We start from the raw sequence: 23,162 nt of genomic DNA, 5'->3' as shown, positions 1-23,162 counted from the left end.
TATTCAGTACTCATGCACCAGTTGTTTAATGCGAACTGACTGCTAAACAACTTTCCCCTGCGGCTCTATATGAGGATGATTTTTATTATTTGAAACATAGACAGGATATTTTTTTCCGTTTGGTCATTGCAACGCTTAGAGAGGTCTAGATGTGAACACAGTTAAAGTACACTGAAAATACTCTGAACATGGCCGCATATGCTACATTTGCGCACTGAGTATGGAGCACGCTAAAGAGACGGTTCTTCCAGGAGTTTCACTGGAAGACGGATTATAAATTTAACCCTGAACTGAGTTTAATGTGTCACTAGAAATTACAACACGTTGGTAAAGCTGTATATTCAAACTTCTCAGTAAATCAGTTTCGTAGTCATGCGCGCACATTTAAAGGCCCCCGTACAATTACGTCATTGGATTTGTTTGTGACCCGTTCCCTTCACGGTGAGAATCTGCAATAGACTTTTTCAAGGGGCGCGATATCATGTCTATCTCTAAGATTTGAAGGGCGGCCTTAAGTATTGTTGACGTTTTGACGGTTTGAAATGCGGCTGGTATGATGAAATCCGAGAAATACAATTGGCGGAGCAGTGCCACTGGTTGGACATCAGAGTAGCCAAAGTCTCGTTATCTTACGACTCAGAACGGAAAAAACATAACTGTGAGTGGATACAAAGCTGCAAGCAAGAAAGTCCAGCGCTCCAGATGCAGTTGTGCACCTGAGACTGTTTGCCTTTTCTGTTTTTAATATCTTCCACTGGGTGCTCGGTGGCCAAGAGTCAACCCAAGTGCCTCAGCTGTGATGCTCTTGAGTGAAGGTAAACCCGATATGGAAGAATGGCATTCAAACTTTTCCACTTTTTATCACCTTAGGTACTCTCTGCCTGAGAGGGAAAGGGCTGGAATGTGCCCTGTCTAAGGAGGTACGGCACATTCCTATCCTTTCCCCTACGCTGGCACACAATGGCCTGCCTAGCGCAGAAACAGGAACCCTTGGACCATGGTACAAGGCTGCCTGCTTCGCATTCAGCAGGATTGTTTTTGTGCAGGAAGGGGCACCTTCCAGCACAAAAAAATTCTCTGTGGCTTTTTCCTCTTTCTATGTGTGCTGAAAGAGGAAAAATTGAGGAGAAATAAAGATATTTCTCCTTGTTACACCTCACCTGGAGAGGCATATCTTTCTGGCACATTCCAAGGTTTACCTCTTCTTGTAAACCTGGGAATGCATTAAAATCCATGGATATTGCATGGGAACAGCCATGAAAGCACCTCCCTGGAGCACAGTAATACAACACAGTGATTAGCGTTGCATTACATTACTCAAGATTTATAAAGCCATGCAGGGCCATGCAAGGTGTCAGTTCAAAATGTAAAAGTATTTTTATGCGGCAAGAAAGCTACAGCAAGGTTTAATTTCTTGTTAGACATTTCTTTGCATTAAACAGAATAACTATACCATTCTTTCACCTAAACATGTTGCGGCATGTACAGTTAAGAGGCTGTTTTGGAAAAGGGAGTAAAGCAGCAGTTTAATGAAATTCCACAGAGCAGTCTATTAAACAATTAAAAATTCTTGCTTAAGACAAAATTGTAATGAAACCAAAATAAACATGAAAACATTCATTAGACAGTAAAGAGTTCTGGTAAATTATGAACTCTAAGCATTCAAATTTTTTGTAACGGTAAGAAAGTGCAGTCACATTATAGACAAACTGATTTATTTCCATCTCAAGTATACATTTTCTCTCCTAATTACAATATATGGGCTTGTGCCTGTAAAAACTTGAGCAATACTTATATCACTGTTAAAGAAGGAACACATCACATATTCATTGTTTGGAAGACCCAATTCTATACTAAATTCGAACTTAAAAAGAAGTATGGATAATGAAGAAGTTACAAATCCATCTTGCAGAATGCACCTTACTTATAGGCCGTGCATGAATATTACATCAAACAAGCACTTTTTAAAACTATTTTTGTTCCTATGCTGATCAACCCCCTTGTCTATAGGTTGGTCTGAGCCTTGTGTCTTCAATCTTGAAGTTTCAAACACCAGTTTTTGACACATATCATGAAGTCCTAGTTGACTACATAAAAACTAGGAAGGGATCCATCATTCTCGTGGGCTAAGAAGCCAACTCTAGTGGCTTTCTATCTGAGAGTTCACAGGGTTCAAAAGGTGTCTATTTCGACTGGAGCACGACGTTGAGAACAGCACATTCTGCTGTGAAATGCTCACTAACAACATTCATGATCTTGCTCACAAACCCACTATGGTCCAAGTGGAAACAATGGAATTATGTGGTGCTACACGAGGAAATGTAATTAAATGAAAGACAAAAGACAATTAGCTATTACTGAATCTTGCCGTGAGGCACATTCTTTCTGGGAGTTGTAACTCGGCACATATCATAACTGAAAGATCAATATTACTGGGAGTCAACACTATCTAGCTGAAGGAATACAGAACCAGAGGGTTGTAATTTCTTAAGGAATCATAAGAACAGAATGATAGCATAAGAAAGTACCGAACTGCTGCTATTAGAACTTCTTGAAAAACTTCATTTTACAGCAGAAGCAACATTGCATGTCACTAATTTAGAGTGTATCATTATGTATGTTTCAACAAGGCAATAGAGTGCTTTTATCTCTTCTGCTTAAGCATATTTTCAGTACTTTAAAAGAGACCACTGGAAATAATCATTCCTAACAAGTCATCCACTAACATATGTGAAAATCTGGACTTTTAGTACCAGATGAGCACTTGTTGAAGGTCTGATAATATAACAACAGGTACAACAAACTGCAAGTACCAGATGAGGACACTTTAACTAGTATAATGGGGGGCAGACTCACAGATATGTTTCTATGAGCTTGAAAGTTTGCACTTCCAAGTGTCCTGGCTCATACAAGCTTTCCCATTGACAGTGTATCAGGAAGCTAAGGTAGCATCAGTTCGCAATAAACAAAAAGGCCGGGTAAAAAGAGGGTTAGTGGTTAATTCTTGATGGGATTCATTAGACACTGAGCTTAACATGCTTGGCATACCAGGAGTGAAACTGAAGAGCCCCTTGTCCACTATTCTTTCTTTAGTTGCTGGTGTATGCCAGAGGAGTATACCTGGAAGCTGCATACCTAGGTTCCAAGCGATCATAGAACAAAGTACCTATTACCTATCTAGCATGGACATGTACTAACAGCTTTGGAAGATCACTTAATCCAGACATCAGGCACTCTCAGATAGCCACTGAAAGACATGCTGTTTTAGACTACATATCTTTCTCCTTATCTCTCTTTCACACTTGCTCAACCCTTCCTGTCTCACAAAGGCCTGAGAATGATCATGCAGTGCCCGTTGCTGAAACATGACAGCCATCATAAGTAAGGTGGGAAAAGTGTAATGCTTGGAAATTGAAAACAAAAAGCAAAAAGGAACCCCTTGAATATTTGCTCAAAGATTCCGGGGTTAGGAAAGGTAGTGACTTAGCTCGCTACATATATATTGTCAGGTCATGTAAGAGGTAAAAATGATGTAAGTAGGGATATGTAATTCCATCCCTAGATCAACTAGGGATCTTAAAAATAGGTCACAATTGGTAGTTAAAAGCACAAAGGAAAGAGGAAGGACAAGTCAATGGCAACACTACAGAGCGAGTACGTTGAAAATAAAATACAAAATTTAAGAGTGGGAGGTAATTAGGCCATACATGGGAAGAAAAGTCTGTTTAGGATTGCAAAGGATAGGGATTCCAAACAATTTTTAGCCCACGTTAATAGCATAGGCCATAATAACATCATCACAAAGAAGTGAGGTCTCGGAGTCTGATTGGTCGGACAGATGTCAACAAATTACAGTATAGTGCATGCCAAATAAAGATAATCAGGTAATTTAATCTGGACAATGCTGGGATTTAGCCAAACGGGAAGTGGTACATTTTATAACCTTCACTTTGAGTGTGAGACAGCCATAAGCCATATGGTTGTTCAGCTACCATCTTAAAGTCAGATGTCGATCATTTAGTTGCAACGTTTTTTTTCCAGGTTGTTTACCTCATAAGTAACCCAAGAGTTTTGGAAGTGATTGTTATTCACCCAGTTAAAAAAAGAACCCTGGTTTTCTATCAGGTAATCCACTGTGATTTGGAGGCTAAAGCCTATGGATTGATCTTTGCAACAGTGTACTGAAACCAGTGACGTAACTGCACTCTGCAATATTGTCTTTAGTCCAAACTGTGACATGCCTGATAAAATTCTTGCTTTATCTTTGCTGATTCCTCAATATATGAACACAAACAATGCTAAATTGTACATTTGTTTACTGGATTACAAAGAGGTGTCTAGTGGGATGGAGTGAGGTCATCAATGGAAGAAACTGATTTCTTAGGGTATTCCGCTTTCTTTTTTGAGAGCTAGGCAAACGCTTTGTAGCAGGACATGATAGAAATTTAAAATATCAAAACAATGCATACCATTCAGGATTAAGGCTGAGGTGTGTTCTTACAACCCTGTTGTTTATTCTATACAGTGTAGACATGGGAGATCACCTCAAAAAGACAAATTCTTTCCACCACTGTCAGCTTGACATGTATGCAGATCTTAAACCACAGAGAAGAAACTGTGCTCCTATATAACTGTGCTATAGGACTCCAGGGATCATTGCCTTCCCATAAATCTTGGGAAATCTAATGTACTGGTTTTTGGCACTGAAATCAAAGAAAGAATAAATGATAAGCAGAGAAGTGCATAGTTGAGTAGAAACCCGAAGATAACCACTTCAGAAATGTGTTTAATGATCAATGCAGTAGTAAAACATATCATGACACCCTTAAGATCAAATGTAGCATCCTTATATATGCTCTGAGTCTTTTATATGAGGTGCTAGCCTCTCCAACAGTGGGTTGTCTAATGACTGCAATGAAAGCCAAGTTAATGCCAACCCTTTTATGAAGGCATGTGACTTTTCCAAGTAAGTTGTCTTTGCACACAGTAATACTGTGACAGCTCTTTTGATGCTCCCACAATCGGTGCATTGACTCAAATGTACCTTGAATGTAATCTTTTGTAGCAGGACTTAGCAGTCAAATCACGATCTGTGGTGTATGTCACAAATTATGTACACACTATTATGGTCTTTTAAGTGTCTGATATGGAATAAGGTATCTGGGAATGTTCACGAATCAGGGAGCCCCTGGATAAATTATCTGAAAAAATCATTGAAGGAACTGGGTTTAGAGAGTGAATAGCGGCTTACAGGCCATTTGTAGCATTTAAATTACAAGATAAGGGCCTGATTCTTTTTTTTTTGGAGATCAGCTCATCCTCCTCCAGGGCGATTAGGTAAATTACTCTCTCACCCTTGCAAAAGTGCTGGCAGCTAAATTTAGAATGGTCCATTGGCCCAGCGGACATTTTTAGCAATGACACAAACAGCCATCATTGATGGGTCCTGTCAAAGCATTGTAACCCTGCCATATGGCTCTGTCAACATGATGGAGCCATAGGGCAAACTTACCAAGTTTTTTTTTTCTTCAAAAAAACAAATCCCAAAGCAGGATTTCAAAAAGTCCGCCAAGCCATGGGAGCTTCCTTCCACGGCTAGCAGGGCATTGAGCACTTTTCCGTGCCCTTGATGGTGATGGACACTGAAAAACAGCCATACATTCCACCCATTTAAATTAGGTGGGTGGACACTCAGCTAAAACTCTGATGCCCCTTACTCTAATGGACTATCTGAGAACTTTGACCACGTGGAGATGGGGTAGCCTCCACTGTTGTAAAACTATGGTTTGCCTGCATTCAAATTGGGCAGGTGGACCATAGTCTTAGTGGGGGGAACTGCATAACCTTTGCAACGGAGTGCCCATTCCACAAAATTATACATTTAGCCCTTAGTCTGGAGTGGCTAACATTTCCAGTCAAAGTTCCCAGAATAATGTAAGGTTAAAAGCAATACATTATATTGAAGGAGGCTCTGAGCCACAAGCATCTGCAGCCCATTCCCTGCTGCTCTTGATTAGGGAAAGGTGTAGGAGCTGGATAATGGACATAAATCAGGGCTTGGTCACTATGTTATGTGGCAATAGGGTGGAGACTGTGTTAAACAGTTTTTATGTGTTTGAAAATGTAAACAAGCTCTAAGGTGCCCACTGAGCAGCCAGCACCACAAAATAACTTCCAAGGAAGCAAAATGTATCAACATATTTACTTTTCACTGAGGATGTCAGCAACAGTGAGTTGAATTGAGGCACCCAATAAGTCTGAATCCTCATGATTAAAATATTTTAGCTTTTGTAGTGAGGCTAGGAATAAGCATAGGCTTTACTAAGGATCAGATGATGGAGTTCACGAGAAAGATGCATGTCTGGGAGAAACATTTTATACAGAGAGGGTTGAGTGGGACACATAACAGAATACTCTCTTTTATTGCTATAAAACCTTATGGGTGCATTGCTATAATTTATGGTCTCAGTACTATTTAAAATGTTTAATACTATCAAGTGAAATGATGTATACTTCTGGAAATTTAGTAATTGTTTAAATTAATCATGAAATAAAAATACAAGGTACTGCTACTACACCTGGGAGAGGAACGGAATGAGCTCCCACAAAGGTAAACTATACATTGCCTCGAGAATAAAAGGTACTCTGAATGAGGAATCCTACAAATACCGCTGGTACCTGTAGTTGAAACTGTCAAGCTTCTATCACAGATAATACAAGTGAAGTAATTAAGCAGCACCAAATAACCAGTAAAGTTGAGGGGGAAAACAGATCAAGGGCCATATGTACGAACACATTTTCCCATTGACACAGAATGGGAAAAACCCTTTGCTACATCTGGCCCTAAATTAGCAAGGCTTCTTGGCAAAAGATAATAAAATGTAATGATTAAAATGCCGCCAAATGACATTCAGAGATTAAAGGCATCATGTGTTATGACATATTATAAAGAATGACAAATAACTTTGGAAACTCAAATGTTTGCCTACTAGACAAGGATAAGGAAGTCCAAGTTGGCGTTTCAGAATGACTGTGGTGGAGCAAGGGTGGGATAAATCCAAGTAGTTTACGCAAAGAGCTTTACCTTCAGACTTTAAGATTTACTTAGAGCCTGCTGGGTAGCTCATCAGCCTGCCATGTCAGCAGAGGCTATGACCTTTGCTCCCCTAGCAGAGGGTCGCTCACACTCTTGTGAGATCCCCACCTGCCTAACAGGGATCTCAGTGCCTTCAAAGCAACTGCCGGTGTGGAGGTTGCTCTGAAGGCAGAACACTTTATAAAGTTCGAAATCAGGTGTCATGAGATACTGGCTCTGCCAGGAATTGTTTTTGTGTTTGTCAAAAAACAAACTCCTAAACCGACAGTTTGTTCTTGAAAACCTAAAGAAAACGGTGGTTATGTTCGGGTTTTTTTCCCCCAAAGCACTTCTTTTGGAGTTCATAATCCTTCAGATGAGCAAGCCTAGGAGCAGCAGGCAGGGAATGTGCCAATAGTTTTAGCATCTGGTTCCAAACTTCATTGTAAAAACATTTGAATGGGGTGAACCTGGAACTCCTGCCAGCCGAGGTTGTGATTTCTCTGGGTAGCTATCAGAGTTGAAAATGTTCTAAGTCTCAACTTAATGTCATTTGTTTCTTTATTTATTTAGTTGGTGATTTATGATGCATGGACTACATAATTGTGACAACACACAACTTTAAAATTTAAGGAATGTTAAACAGAAATGAACATTAAATTATGCATTTACTTTGCAAAACTATATTATGTTAGAATACATAAAGGAACCCAATTTATGTAATCCTGAAATCATGCAAAATTATACCTAATTTCTCAAAATGCAAATCTGTTACTTTGCTCTATATTTTAACACAAAAAGTGTCTGTGCGTTATTTTTTTGGTGCAAAGATGGATTTTAAACAGCCATTTGTGTTATTGTTGTAACATTTTACAGTGAATGGCACATTTTGTTGTAATTAGCATCTAATTATGCAAAGTAGTGTAATGGCATAATTCCAGGAATTTTGCATAAAAGGCATAACATATATTTCCAACAATAAAATGCTGATGTAATTTAAATTTCATTCATGCCTAGCTTAAATTTTACACTATCTGATATTCTAAAATCAATAGCCCACAATTCTTGATACTAAATTGTTAGGGACCTTCATAACAGTTATTGCTACTTTTTTGTTAACTGAAAAAGAAGTTGCCAAACAATTTCTCGTATTTTAAGGTGCCTAAAAAATGATAAAGAATAAAGTGTTCTATGACTGAACAACTTAAAAAAAAAAAAAAATAATATGAAAAATATATCAGCTTAGATGTCTTACAAATGACTGTGAAGTTGCTGAATACAAGCATTATTGAAGCCAAAAACACTGGTGTCTATGTTGTAATGGATGTAAACACAAGAATGCATAAATGCTATTGAGATGCAAAGGCAAGCCCTTTTGTTGTTACCAATGTGGGCTTACGTAAATATTCACAAATAAACCCACAATACAGTCAGGGTATTGAAACCACAAAGTCTGGGACATTAAAAATAAACCACACCACTAGGAACACATTTAGAACACATGAATTACACTCAGTGCTTCATTTGTAAAATAATTAGTGCTGGCACGCAAACGCTGCTCAGACACTCACGGCTGGCTTTATAAAAAGTCAACCTGCCGAATACCAAGGCACCGTTTCATGAAACCACCTCAGTCCAGTCCAGAAACCTGTTTTGGTTAGAGATAAACAATCTCAAGCCGTATTTAATTAGTAAACAAACACCACGCCTTTTTGGAAAGATATGCACTAGACAATCCATCATGCCTATTTACTTTTTTTTTTTTTTTTTTTTTATTGGAAGGAAACACATAACACATATATTCTTATGTCATTATACACTGAAGGCTTAAATAAAAAAAAAAGAGAAAAGAAAATATTACCAAATTACAACATACGTACTACAAAACACAAAACCTAGCCACCCCTCACACTCTATCTAAAAGTGATACCCATTAATTCATTCAAAAGGGAGTGGCCCGATCATTATGGGCCTGTATCCAAGCCTGAAACAGACCCCATATTATCTTCCCTTTCCTCCTGGCTTGTCTCCCCTTCCATTCATACAGTGACATCTCCAAGTGATATACAGACAGCAACCTAGCCAGCCATTGTTGCCAGGACGGGGGTCGTAAATCCAGCCATGCTGTTGATAAACAGATTCGAAACACCGCCATAGCTACAAAGATAAACGCTCTGTGAGATCCAGCGATTTCGCCATCAGTACCAAAGACCATAATCTCAGGCGTAAGGACAAGATCATAGCCCACTATCTCCTTCAACACAGATTGAATATCTTCCCTTGAGGCTTTTAACTCCCCACATGTAGCCATCATATGTATAATATCTGCACCATGCATCCCACATCTTGGACAGTTTGTTCCTGATACACATCCCCATTTGGCGAGATGGGCTGGTGTATGATACAGATCAAGCAAGGTCTTGTAATGCTGTGCTTGTAGGGAAGATGATAATAGGATAGTATATCCCAATTCCAGTGATCTCAAAAAATTATTGCTACCATCCGCCAGCTTCTTACTCCACCTCTCCTTGTTCTTTTCTAGATCATCTGCTTCTTCTACCATTAAAGTAGGGTAAATTGACCTAATAGTTATGCTGGGCTTAGCCAGAATCTCATTCAACAGTTGATTACTTTTAAATCCCTGGGCCCCCCCTGTTTTTTTCACTAAAAAGTTCCTTATCTGTAGATATTTGAAAAAATCCCTTTTCTGTAAACCATATTGCTCCTGTAGATCTCGAAACGTCTTGACCCCCGAGTTGTCGAAAAGGTTTCCTAGCCTGGTAATACCTGATGTACACCACTTTACCATATATCTATCATGAAATATTTCAGGAAGTAATGGATTCTTCTCGATCATGGTATAATAGTTGTATCTACCAAATCCTTTCTTTTTATACCATAATCGGCAGCACTTGTGAGCCGCTCCTAGGACTTTATATCTAGTTTTCTTATAATATCCCGGCTCATGGAATGTTACCAAACACCCATTGGCTGCAGCTCCTATCTGCAGCTCATATATATTGGGGCTATCTGCCTTTAAAACACCTTCTGTGTCAGATCCCAGTAGCGGACGCATATGCTGAAAAGCTGCTGCCATTTGATATAGTTTTACATTCGGCAGGGACCACCCACCCCTTTCACGGGGAAGAGACATATATTTGCTCGATCTCCTACACTTGCCATACGCCCATATAAATCTCATAATTATTCTATCAATCTCTTTAAATTTTGCGTTAGCAAAGTTCAATGGTATAGCACGAAATAGATACAACAACTTTGGGAGGAAGATCATCTTTATCATATTACATCGCCCTACAATGGTTAAATGTAGATTATTCCATCTGCATGTATCTTCTCTAAATTTGGCGAGTATAGGATCTAAATTTAGATTTACCACTTCGTCTACATTTGGTGTAATATTAATACCTAAATATACTGCATGGTCCACCCTCCGTGAATCTTTAATATTTGTATATTGATTAGCCAACAGCTGTGTCTTAGCTCCATTTAACAGATACCCGGAAAACCTTCCGAATTTTTTCGTCACCACTTCAATCTCTCTCAGTGCTGAATCAGGAGAGGGTGTTAGTATGGCTATATCATCTGCATATGCTAAGACTTTGGTGTCCCATCCCTGCCTATGGATTGGTGGAATCTTACTATTTTCTTCCAATTTTCTCAGCAGAGGATCTATATACAAAGCGAACAGAAGAGGAGAGCAGGGGCACCCCTGCCTGGTGCCTCTCCTAATTAGTATAGTCTCAGATTGTCCTCCCATTAGTTGTATTCGCGCAATCGGGGATCTATATAAAGCCCTTACTGCTGTAATAAATTTCTTCCCTAGCCCATAATATTCCATAACATACCATAAATACTTCCAATTCACCCGATCAAATGCCTTCTCTGCATCCAAAAAGACAGCCGCCATAGGCTCTTTTGCTACTTCCGTAGAATCAAAGAGTGCTAGTACTCTCTGGATGTGATTGGTTGTATCTCTTCCTGGGATAAACCCATGTTGCCGTGGAGAGACCAGTTTTTTAATCACCAATGCCAATCGGACTGCCAAGATCTTTGAATATATCTTGGCATCACTATTTATTAATGTGATCGGGCGATATGAGGCTGGATTTAACGGGGGTTTTCCCTTCTTATGAAATATAACTATATTAGCTAGATCCCAAGATGGGGGAATTTTCCCTCCATTTTGTACCTGAATATACAATTCCAACATAACCGGAAGCAGAGGTAGTTTGAAAACTTTATAAAATTCTAGAGGGATCAAATCAGGACCAGTAGCCTTCGCTGTGGGCAGATTGCTTATTGCCGTTTCTATTACTGAGATATCTATCTGTTCTCCCAGACGTGCCTTATCTTCCTTATCTAGCTTTCCCAACTTAATGGGATACAAGAATTCTATAACATCTTCATCCGAATATACTGATGTTTCATCATAAAGTTCCTGATAATATCCGTGGAACACCTTTCTAATCCCGCCCACTTCTGACGTTACCCGTCCTTGCCGATCTGTGATCTCCCTAATTACCCCTTCCGCTGTTTTCTGGGTTGCCCGGATCGCTAGCAGCCGTCCAGCTTTTTCTCCAAACTCAAACCCTTGCGCGCGCTGCGTTAAATATTTCTCTGCTATTTTTTGGGCTATAACCTCATTTGCTGTTGCTTTTATTATGGCAACCTCTTCCTGTGCTTTCATTATATCTACTCCAGTTTCTATAGCTATAGCCAGCTGTCTTTCTGCAGACCGCAACTTTGCTTGAGACTCAATTATTTTCCCTTGAGCCTCCTTCTGTCTTTTGATACTAAAGCTTAATGTTTCTCCACGAATACCAGCTTTCAGAGTGTCCCAGACAATCTCTACTGGGGCTGAACCCTGATTAAACCCCAAGAATTCAGTTATCCACTTACTCATATGCTCACAATATTCTGGATTTTTTTAAAGTCCCCTTTCAAATGTCCATCTGCTGACTTTTGGTTCTAACCCATCCAATTCCACTTCAAGTACTAAAGGATTATGATCTGACACCATCCGTGAGTATAACTCCATCCTGGCTTGTTTTAAGAATACAGGGGAAATTAGAAAATAATCAAGCCGTCCTAATTTCACATGAGGAGCCGATTAATAAGTATATCCGGGATCGGGTTTGCACAGCTTAACCCAAGCATCCACTAGCCCTAATTCTTGCTGAATAGCACCCATTGCCTTGTACACCCGAGGTTTACGCCCTTGATACTTCTCAGTTGTGGGTGCTAATAAATCCTGTAGTCCCTCCCACGAGCCATTAAAGTTAAAATCACCACAAATGATATAGGGAGGGGCCCATCCTGTAAGCTCAATAGCGAGGGTGTCAATTACAATCGGGTCATCCGTAACTACCCCATATATGGAACATAATGTAAAGCGATTATGGCCATAGCTACATTCTACTATTACCCATCTTCCACCGGTATCGGCCTTTTGCCGAGTAAATTCTAGTTTACCAGTCTGATCTAAAATCGCCACTCCTTTAGTTCTAGCTTCTTGTTTAGACCAGGCAATTGCCTTCAAACCAAGTGAGCCGAAGATCCCGGAGTTTTTATATTCCACGTGAGTTTCCTGCAGGCAGAAAATATCTGCTTTAAAAGTTTTAAGTTCTTCGGCCACTCTCCTTCTTTTATGAGGATCGTTCAAACCACATATATTGATTGACACAATTCTGAGTCTAGCCATACCCCTTCCTTTTTGTAAATTCAAATCTTTTCTCTTTGCGATCCCTCGAATTACCATTTCTGACTACACCGTCTCTTGAGTTCCCTTTCCTTCCTTTTCTACTTCTATGCCCCCTATCTCTTACCTCCATTGATCGTTTCCTTTCCATTTTCTCCCCCTGATTTATCCCTATCGCTCCACCCCCAACCCCTCCTACTTTCCCCTTCCCCTTCACACCCCCCCTTCCCTCCCCCAGGACCAGTAGCCCCTTACCCCCTCCCTGGTCCCCTCCCTCCTCCCCTAATGCTGGCCCCCCATTTTGTTGAGCAATCAGACCCCAAATGGCCTGAATGTTGGTGTCGTGCATGCATCGGCCTACCCCACCCCCGGTGCCCCGAGTGCCTATGTCTTCACGAGTTCTTCTATACTCTATATATTCACCCCCATTAAGTATTCTTTTGCCTTAATTTCTGATGTAAAGATTCTTACTTGTCCACTCATTATTGTTTTTAGCCTAGCGGGGGCCAACAAATAAGCCTCACCTCCTTTCTCAAAGAACGGTTTAATAAGCTGCTGAAGCCGCCATCTCCGCTCAACTGTAGCATGACAGAAGTCGGGGCGGGTAAAGAAGGTAACCCCATTGCAGGAGCGTGGGGTATTGGGAGTAGTCTTATTGGCTACCTCTTGACGTACCAAATAGCTCCCGAAATATACCAAAATCGCTCTTGGATATTTAGAGTCTGCCCGATGTCCCCCCTCCCGTCGGTTTATCGGGAACCTGTGAGCCCTCTGCACCTCATTGTCCCAATCCTGATTCCCCAGTTCTGGAAAGGCCCCACGCAAAAGAACAACCATATATGCCTGTATATTGTCCCCTTCTAGTCCTTCTGGTATACCCAGATATCGTAGATTGTTCCTTCTTTGTCTGTTTTCCAAATCTTCTATCTTCCACATCACGTCCGTCAGTTGTCCTTCTCGGGCAGCGTTCTGCTCTTTGAGAGTATCAATATCATCCTCGACTGCCACTATCCGATCTTCCATAGAGCATAGTTTGGCTTCAATTTCCATGCATGATTTCACTACCTTACGAACAGATCCTTGCAGCCGCTTTGTGGCGACCCTAGCCCGACGGCTTTCGATCCTAGTCTCCGTTTGTAGCTCTTTGATTGAAGTATAAATTGACTGTAGGATCCCCGCCTCGGTGCCCATCGCGTGAGCATCACCAGAGTTACCAATACTCCCGGCTGCGGCTCCTGGATCAGTATTATCTTTGGTGGGGCTTTGGTTGCCACCGGTAAAGGTATCTGCCAGGCTTATCCCTGAATAGTCCCATCTTAAAGTCCTACCACTCATAGGTGCCGTAGTTTCTGAGCCCTCTTGCAAACCAGAACGTGATTTAACAGATTTCCGTTGACGAGCCTTACGTACTGTGTGTTCCCCACTTGGGGATTTGTTGCCCGTTTCAGAGGTCTCACTCTCATCAGTTTCACTGAAACTGCAGTCGGCGCTGCCAAGATCAGACTCCTCTGTCAGAGAGTAAAACTTGTCACTACTTTCTCTGCCCCAGTCAGTTAATTGGGGATTTCCCCCCCCCCATAATGTTATCCCGTTTTTTAGGGCTGCCTAAAGGGTTAGTATAGTTGTTCTCCTCCACTGTGTATCCTGATGGACTTCTAATTCTCCCCTCATTCTGAAGATCCAGCTGTTCGCCTTGCACCATTTGTTGGGTTTGCAGCTGTTCATTTCCGGGGGGACCGTCCACTTTTCTGATTGCTTCCCGGTTGTTGTCTTGATTGCCTGATGGGCTTATTATGGGTTTATCACATTGATCCTGGTTTCCCATACTTGAGTCTAGAGGAGTTGATCCTATTCCTGGCCAGTTATGTTTCAAGGGGGGGGTTGCATTTGCAACAGAGGCATCTTGTACTCCACTGGCCAGAAAAGCCATTATAGTTGATTGATTTTTATCTTTCAATTTGTTTTCCAACAGGGAGATAGTGCTGTCGCTTATCTTAGCACTCATCTTGGAGTCTTTCATCAATCCTGGGGCAGAGGTATTTCCCCCCCCCACTTTACCGGTTGTAGACATTAAGCGCTTATTTACTCCTGCTGACTCTCCTTTTCCCCTGCCAGAGCGTGCGAGCTTAGCGCCCTCGCTTTTATTCCCCAGATACCTATTGACTTTGGGTGCCATATTTATTGTTATAGTCTGAGATAATAATCGAATAAGTCTTATTATGCCCACCGCTGCAGACAGTACCTCTGTTATTGTCTGTTTAATCACGCTCTTTAATGGCCGTGCGGGGGTAGACACATACCATAATATATTACTGTGCGTGGTCGGAAGCATTGACACTTCCTAGGGTTCTTCCTCTTCCTTCCCCTAAAAATAGAATCTTTCAACACTTTGCCAGATCATTTCGCGTCTATTTCCTTCCACGTCCTTAATCGCTGTCATGTTATTGACAAAAAATGGCAGCTAAAACGAGTGCAGGTATGCGCAGAGCCCTTAACAGTGGCTATTGCGGCATGAGAAAGCGTGACTACTTAGTGAATAGCAGACAATTGTCACTGAAACGCTGGTGTCCGGAGGAGATACAGTCAGCGCTGCTTGTAGCTATCTTAATGTATACTGCAGCTACAACAGCAGTCAGACACGGCGCGAAGCTCCAATAAACACAAACTGTAGTCCTTGCATTTTGCGCCGTCACCTTATTGCAAAGAAACCAACCCCCTCGTGTTGTGTCTTCATTGTTTTGGGCCCGGCCGTCAGTTAGTAAAATTTCAGCCTACGATCAGGCTTGAGCCGCCCTACTCCGTAACGGCTCATTAATTCGCGCTGTTACCTGCGGATGCCGTTTATTAAAAGACCACCGCCTCTGCCTCTGCCGCAACTCTCTCCTCCTTCCACGAGAGAATCCCTTGGGACGCCGGAGGTTTGCCGGCGATTCTTCTCCGCTTTGATCCGACCCGGCAGCTAACGCGGCACCAACTGCTGCGGCTTCGGGATCCCAAGTGGGCGGGGCAAGAAGCCTCGCAATTACACGTCCACCATGTTACTTCCAGCTCCCATCATGCCTATTTACAAGGAATAAATATAACTGTCCTTGGATTAGAGAGTATGCTAGACATTGAGTCACCTACAACCCAATACCTCCCAAGCGCATCAACAAACATAAGCATCCTGTGAACTCACACATAGACCTTCAATCTGGTTCCCTTGACATCCTCGACTTTAGAAGAGCTCTCTAAGGTCCCCTTCCCACAGCGTAAACTGGAAAAACTCCCTTAAGAAAAATCCTTGCTGCTCTGAAGAAATCATGCAGGAGGCCCGCTCATGCACAATAACCCTACCTGAGGCACCCCAAAAGCCATTGGAGAACCAGTCTGGGCAATCTGACATGCCTTGGTCCTCTGGCGCAGACCGCATCTTCCAACCCCCAAAGGGCCCATGCTTTGGAAGAAATGTGTAGATGTATAAAAGGTGGGTAAAGGGCTACGGAGAGCAACCGCCCTGGCCCTGGACATCCTAACAAATGCTGCAAGCACCAGCAATTGCCGCAACCACCCCTCCAAGAATACTGCAAGCACTGGCAATTCCTGCCCGCAGCGCTCCTGATGGTTGCTGCAGGCCTGTGTTCGGGCAGCAAAGCGATGCTGCAGTGTTTGTAGTGAGGTGGGCAGGAACAAAAAGTCTGAGCCCAGTTTTGTAGCACTTTTTGAGGATGTGCCCATTGGCCAAGCTCGCTGCCTCCACACAACATAGCGAGAACTCCCCACTTATGTCCAGGAACAGTGTTCCAACCATTCTGCAGGTCATGCTCCAACATCATTGTGGGAAAAGCTTAGTGGCCTGCCATATGGAAGGAGGGACAGGATCTGCTGCGCTCTTCATAAACATCAGTCCCCCACCGGTGGGTTGGGGATTATCCATTGACACATTCTTAAGAATATGCAGAAGTTCTGGAATTATGTGATTCTGCTGCCTCTACATTTCTGTATAATTTTGGATTTGGAGCACTTGCCACTCAATCAACCATCTTCTGCATAATTGGGAGATTTTAACAAAATAGTAGTTTCTAGTTCATATGGATCAAAAGTTAATAAAAACTCTACTGCACATGTTGCCACACAGCAGCGGTCCTTTGTTCTGTGCGCAGGTAGGTCATCTTTCCATTAATGGTGTCTGTATTTAGATGTTGAAAAGATACTATGGGGGTTAACCCTTTGCCCATTCAGTGTTTGTAGTAATGGCAAAAACAGTGAATACTGCTTCAAAATGTACCACTTTACATAATAGAGTTTGCCTTTTTTTGTTGCATAATTTAGTCATCCTGCTGCATACGTTGGTCCTCCCCTGCCACACAACTGCAGTGCCCAGAGTACTGGGTGCAGAGGCACACACTGACTAGTCACTCCCAGTGCCCTGTGGGCTACTAAGGTCCTGTAGAGAGCATGACGAGACAAAATTCGGCTCTGCCTCTGCCCTTCCAAATCGGAGCATGGAGATGACCCTGGCCATATAAGCATCTGAGAGATGGCATCATGGGTTCATTACATTCAGGTCAATAAGTCCTTGAAGAGACCCTGGAGTGGCACACAGAGGCATGTGGACAGTCTGATGAGTCAGTTAGTGGAGAATCTCAATAGCAAGCGTGAAACGTCATGAAGGAGATCCTACTGCCATTGCTCATAATGAGGCACGCAGTGGGAGCATAGGCCCGATAGACCATGTTGACCATGATATCAATGCAACAAAGAGTACAGTCTCCCTCAGTGCAGTGCCTGGACAACCTCCACAAGGACAGGATACAAATAGCTCCCAAACACAAAACAGCACGATGGTATAGAGGTAATATACTTCTAGGCTGATACACAATGTAAATGATTATTTTAACAAGAAAGGACTGGATGGGGTCTGTTGCAAAACATTCAATAGCTGAAGTGCGGTGAACCGAGGCTCCTCAATGCGTACATATGTTTTCATTACAAAAAGTCTGTAAAACAACAAAACGGTCTCTAGCTGGTCATAAATATGACTGAGAGTTAACAAAATAAATATTAATTTAAAATAATGAGCATGCCTTGTTCTGTATACAGCTGGTCTGAATTTAATTGCAAGTCTGCATTTAAAAATCAAGATAGATTTTAGATAGTATGTTATAGCCTTAAATGACACATTTGCATCCACGTTTACTCTCTTACCTCACTAGGTGCCTGGCTGTTGTTTCCCACTGTAATGCTGTATCTCTGTATCAGGTCTCCAGGTTTACCCCCGTTGAAAATAACATGGGTCCAGCCTTCATGTGGCGGGTTAGATTTCAGTGTTCCATTGTCACAGTGCGCGGGCTGTGCAGTCAGATAAGAACTGTCCTGCTGTGTTTGTGAATATAACCAATTTCCTTCACCATCAGGACAAAGCTCTGTTTTTTCTTTCATTCCATATTCATTTCGAACTTCTAAGTAACGTAAAGCAACAAAAAGTATAATGCAAAATATGAAAATGCCAGAAATGAAGGCAATAGAGATAATTAAATACGAGTTCAGGTTAGTAAGGTAGCCATCCTTCTTGTCCACGTGCTTGTAGTCTGATATCACTTCTGGTGCAGTTTCTACCAGTGATATTGTAAGAGTCGCTGTTGCTGAAAGAGGCGGGGTCCCATGATCCTTCACCAGAATGAAAAGCTCTCGTCTTTCAAGGTAACTCTCTCCCAGCGGGTGTCTCAGACTGATTTCTCCAGTATGAAGACCGATCTTGAAAAGCACCCCCATTGTGGAGTCAATAAATTCGTAGGAGAGCCAGGCATTGTGTCCAGAGTCTGAATCAACTGCTCTGATTTTAGACACAATGTGACCAGCGTTCGATGAGCGAGGCACCAGCACATCACCTGATCCAGCGCTCCTGGATCCAGTCTGGATTATGGTTGGTGGATTGTCATTTGCATCTTGAATAAACACTGTCATGTTTGCAATTCCACTCATGGTAGGAGACCCACAATCCTTTGCTTCAATCCAGAACTGCACTACCTGGAACTTCTCATGATCAAAAGGCTGCAAAGCAGAAATGACCCCAGTCTCTGGGTGAACAGAGAAGAGGCTGAGAATAGAAACAGTGTCCACGCTGTTTTCTATCAGGGAATATCTAACCCGAGCATTGTCACCGGTGTCTGGGTCCAGAGCCAAGACTTGGAGAACGTGAGATCCGGGCACGTTATTTTCCGGAACACTAGTCACATAAGACAACTCTGAAAAGGCTGGAGCGTTGTCATTCACATCTGACACAGAAACCACAATTGTCTTCATGGTAGACAATGAAGGCGATCCCCCATCCGTGGCAAGAACAGTGACATTGTACATAGAAGTTGCCTCACGGTCTAGAGGTTTTTTCACAGACAGTGAATAGAAGTTTTGATATTTGGAATTAATCACAAATGGAAGCTCATTTCCAATTTGGCAACGTACCTGTGCATTCACTCCAGAATCTTTATCTGTGACTGTAAAGAGGGCAATGACCTGTCCGGGCTGAGCGTCCTCTTTTACTGGGCTGGAAAAAGAAGTAACTCTTATCTCCGGGGCGTTGTCGTTGACATCAATTATTTCTACCAATACCTTGGAGTGAGCGGTCATGGGCAGGGGGGCCTTGTCCTGCGCCTGCACGTGGAGCTCATACACATTAGACTCCTCATAGTCCAGGTATCCAACTGCTCGAATTTCACCATTCTCTGTATCAACAGAAAACATCTTTCTTACCTCGAGGAATTCGTGGCTGCCAAAGGAATACACAATTTCTCCGTTTGCGCCTTCGTCTATGTCGGTAGCATTTAGCTTCATCAGCACAGTACCTGCAGCTGTATTTTCCAGCACACTGATCCTGTAACCGTCTTTATCAAACACAGGAGGGTTGTCATTCGCATCCAGAACCCTGATAGTTATGTGAGAAGTCCCCGACCTCGTTGGGGTTCCCCCGTCCACAGCTGTGAGGGTCAGCTCGTGCACTGCCTGTTGCTCCCGATCCAAGGGTTTGTTCAGCACCAAATCCACAGACGCGCTTTTATAATCACTGACCTTCGTATTCAGAGTGAAAAAATCACTGCGGCTTAGTCTGTACGAGCACTGAGAGTTCGTACCGACATCAGGGTCATTCGCTCTCCTCAGTGGAAAATGAGTCCCCGGAAGGGTTAACTCGGTAATCGTAAACCGGGTTTCACTAGTTGGGAAAAAGGGCGCATTGTCATTAATATCCACGATTTCTATCTCCAGGCGGTGAAATTCCAAAGGATTGTCCATCACGACCTCCAGGTTCATCACACAGACGCCGATGCTGCCGCACAGGGCTTCCCTGTCCAGTATTTCTTTAGTCAGTAAAGTCCCGCTCTCCATACTTACCGTGAAATACTGCACATCAGATTCATATGTCAGCCGCACGTTCCTTAAGTGCAGATCCCTCACGTCCACACCCAGGTCCCGCGCCACATTCCCCACCTCGGCGCCGGCTTCCGACTCCTCCAGCGCCGTGTAGCGAATCGGTCCCTCGGCCCGTCCTCGGCACCAAAGGAGCGAACACGTGAAAACAGAAATCCAGGGAAGAAACCAGCGTCTGACTGCAAAACCCATTCCACTGAGCAGAAGAATCGTTCATCTGCCTCTCCCCAAAGGATGCTGAACGTAAGAGACGCAAAATGTTGGTGACGTCACCCAGATCTAAAATATCTTCATCCGATGAATTTCGATGCTGTCAACCCCGGACTGCCCAGAAGAGATCCTCAGAGCGAACACAGCGAAAGAGACGACGCCCGCTTGGATTGCCTTTAATTTAATATACGGTGGAGAGCGACACCGTGTGTCACCAACCGTTAACAGCAGGGTGAATTTAACACTAATCAGAAAGAACAATGTATATATAGCCAGTTAGCTTTTTTGTTTTTTACCAAGCTCTGTGTGAGAGATGTGCATGCACTATAAGAATGTTACGCTATTTCTGTTCATAAGCATCTGCCTGCTTGTGCGCACTGTTTATAAGCACTAATTGGAAATGCAGTCTGTTACCAATTAAGTACTCTAGACCAGATTTACCGTCACATTTGACTTTGTTAGTAATTTATTTGGAGAGGAGTCCTTAAAAAACGAATGCGTATGTTGGCCGTCAGACTCGCTCCTTAAAACAACACCTCTCGTGAATCTGACCCCTTGCCACCGCAACCCCTCGAGGCCTAATTTGAAGGGTCGCAAGTATTTTGCCCTTTTCCAGCAATTCATACACCTGCTGATATATATCTATATATATATATATTTGGTGGTCAACAATCAATCACTAAAACTATAATAATGCTCCTTTTTCTTGCAATGTCAGTGTCTGCGGTATTTTAACTGTTTCTGTGCTTTGCACTTAACATCGGCGAATGCTTAAACTATGCACCACATTCCCAGTAGTTCCTGCCTTGTTTAGGGTGAAAGGACTATATGGACATCATGTTATAAAAGTACTCTCTAGATATCTAGCTGACTCTGTTTTATGCGAATATGTCTGCTAAGAAGATAAGAATCTCTTCTCCCCACTTCGACTGTAACAAGTGTTATTTATGGAGCTAAGAAAACGAAAACTGGCGGTTTCAAGCACTCTATAAACACAAGGTGCGGCTAGTGTCGCTGTACGAATACCTCATCCAACCACGAGTTCTGATGTTGCGTCAGCCCTAAATGAACTACGTCAATCAATACAAACGGTTTTTTTTGTCTCTGGGCGCAGTGTAGAATAGAAACTTGCAGATGCGACCTCCCTAACCATGGTCTAGGTCGGCCGATGCCAAACTAAAGGGCCATTTCAGTCCCTGTTCTTCAACAATTCACCGGTCCCTGATATAAGAAGAAACAGGTAGTTTAAATTAGAGGTGGACGGACCATACAAGTTTCCATGGGGCTGAATACTAAAACCATGAAAACCTCCGGTCCTGCGTCGTCACTAGGCTCTGTGCCAGACAAAGATCCATCTCATATTTATGTAGGAAGGGGAACAGCCCCAGGTGAGGCCCAGTAACAGAGGCTCATTGACTGTTGGAAGCTCATCCGGACTGACCATAGCAGCTGATCCGACGGCTGAAGGGGTGAGCCCAAGGGCAGCAGCAGGTATATTTGGGAATGCCTGGCAGGCTGGACAGAGGGAATCTGACGAGGTGGGGTCTCCCGCCCCTGAATCCAGGGGAATCCAAGGATCAGATGGAAACCGCCTGAGGTGGTTGAGGAATGAAGCCACCATGTGAAGATGAAATAGGGCCAAACAGGGGAACAGTCCCTCTGTGTTCATCTCCCCGCCACGACCTGTCTGTGCAGGTCACAGTATTTTGGAGTTTTTGGTCCCACCTACCTAAACCTTTAGACGTGGGCGAGGTGGTCCTTTCCAGTTCCAGTAATATGTTTGCCATGTTGTCATATATATACTGTGGAGCAGAGATGGCCTTGTGGTTGGCCCGAAGGCAGCTAGATCCGTGTAGCATCAAGCCTCACATTATGTCATATCTATTACTCCAAGTGTGGGCTCTAGAGTACTGGCAGTGATAGGGGTGTGTAAGAAACATTTACTCAGCTGTTAGTAGCCTTTTGCTGGTTGTCCATAAGGTCCCTGGGGGACGCTTGTGCCTGGGGGCCACGTTTGGTCCAGCTGCCCAGACACACCTCCCAGAGGGTGTTGGTGAGGTTTCCAATGGAATGTCCCTGGCATGGTTTGGGTCAGTGTCTGAGATGTCAACGGAGCTAAGAATCAAAAAAGGACCCCAAGTGTAGCTGGGGCCATTATGTAAGTCAACCAGGAGGAGCCAGATGGTGGTCACTTTTGGGTTCAGTATGACAGTAGGGTGGTTTCTGAGAGCAATTTCTTTCTTTAGCTTTTCTGTTCTCCACCAGGATGTTAACAAAGGATGCAAACAATGTAATATTGTAAATATTGTGTCATTTATGCATATTTCGTGTTTGTGCGAAACCAAGATTTTTTTCTGGTTTGATAAAACACAGCCTGAGATTTATTTTCTCAGAGAGTCAAACTATCATGGTTATGAATCGGTTATTTTGTGATACCTTGTCTATGGGGCCTCTAATCAGCTGAGTGGATCCCCTCCTATATAACAGACTGTTAACTCACAATGTTTTCTTTAAAGTGTCTGTCCCAAGATGGATAGTCAATTCACCAGACTTAGTAATTCAAAGATGCTTGTAAAAAATTATACAAAGCAAATCTCATAAGTGAACCAGATACCTTCAAATCAAACACAGGGGCCTTCAAACATATATGTTGCTGATGCATAGCCGAGTAGAAAAAAAATGGTGAGGCAATTAAAAAAACGAGTAGTCCAATGTCTCCGAGGAAGGGCAGGGACCCAAGAATCAATATATATA

At 42.7% G+C, this 23,162-nt stretch overlaps 2 protein-coding genes across 6 annotated transcripts in view; both read right to left on the bottom strand.

The window, feature by feature from the left end:
• LOC138245659 (protocadherin alpha-C2-like) overlaps nucleotides 1–23,162 on the bottom strand; it is a 557,250-nt gene that overhangs the window by 444,146 nt on the left and 89,942 nt on the right. The gene's annotated exons all lie outside the window — the stretch shown is intronic.
• Nucleotides 17,970–20,444, bottom strand: LOC138245719 (protocadherin alpha-13-like). Its single transcript, XM_069199567.1, has one exon. It carries the CDS (start codon nucleotides 20,388–20,390, stop codon nucleotides 17,970–17,972), a length of 2,421 nt encoding a protein of 806 aa, XP_069055668.1. The 5' UTR covers nucleotides 20,391–20,444.

The sequence above is a fragment of the Pleurodeles waltl genome, chromosome 7, assembly GCF_031143425.1.
Source record: "Pleurodeles waltl isolate 20211129_DDA chromosome 7, aPleWal1.hap1.20221129, whole genome shotgun sequence".
In the NCBI taxonomy this organism is placed as follows: Eukaryota; Metazoa; Chordata; class Amphibia; order Caudata; family Salamandridae; genus Pleurodeles; species Pleurodeles waltl.
The sequence above is the reverse complement of the archived record's forward strand: the minus strand, read 5'-3'. Positions and strand labels throughout refer to the sequence as shown.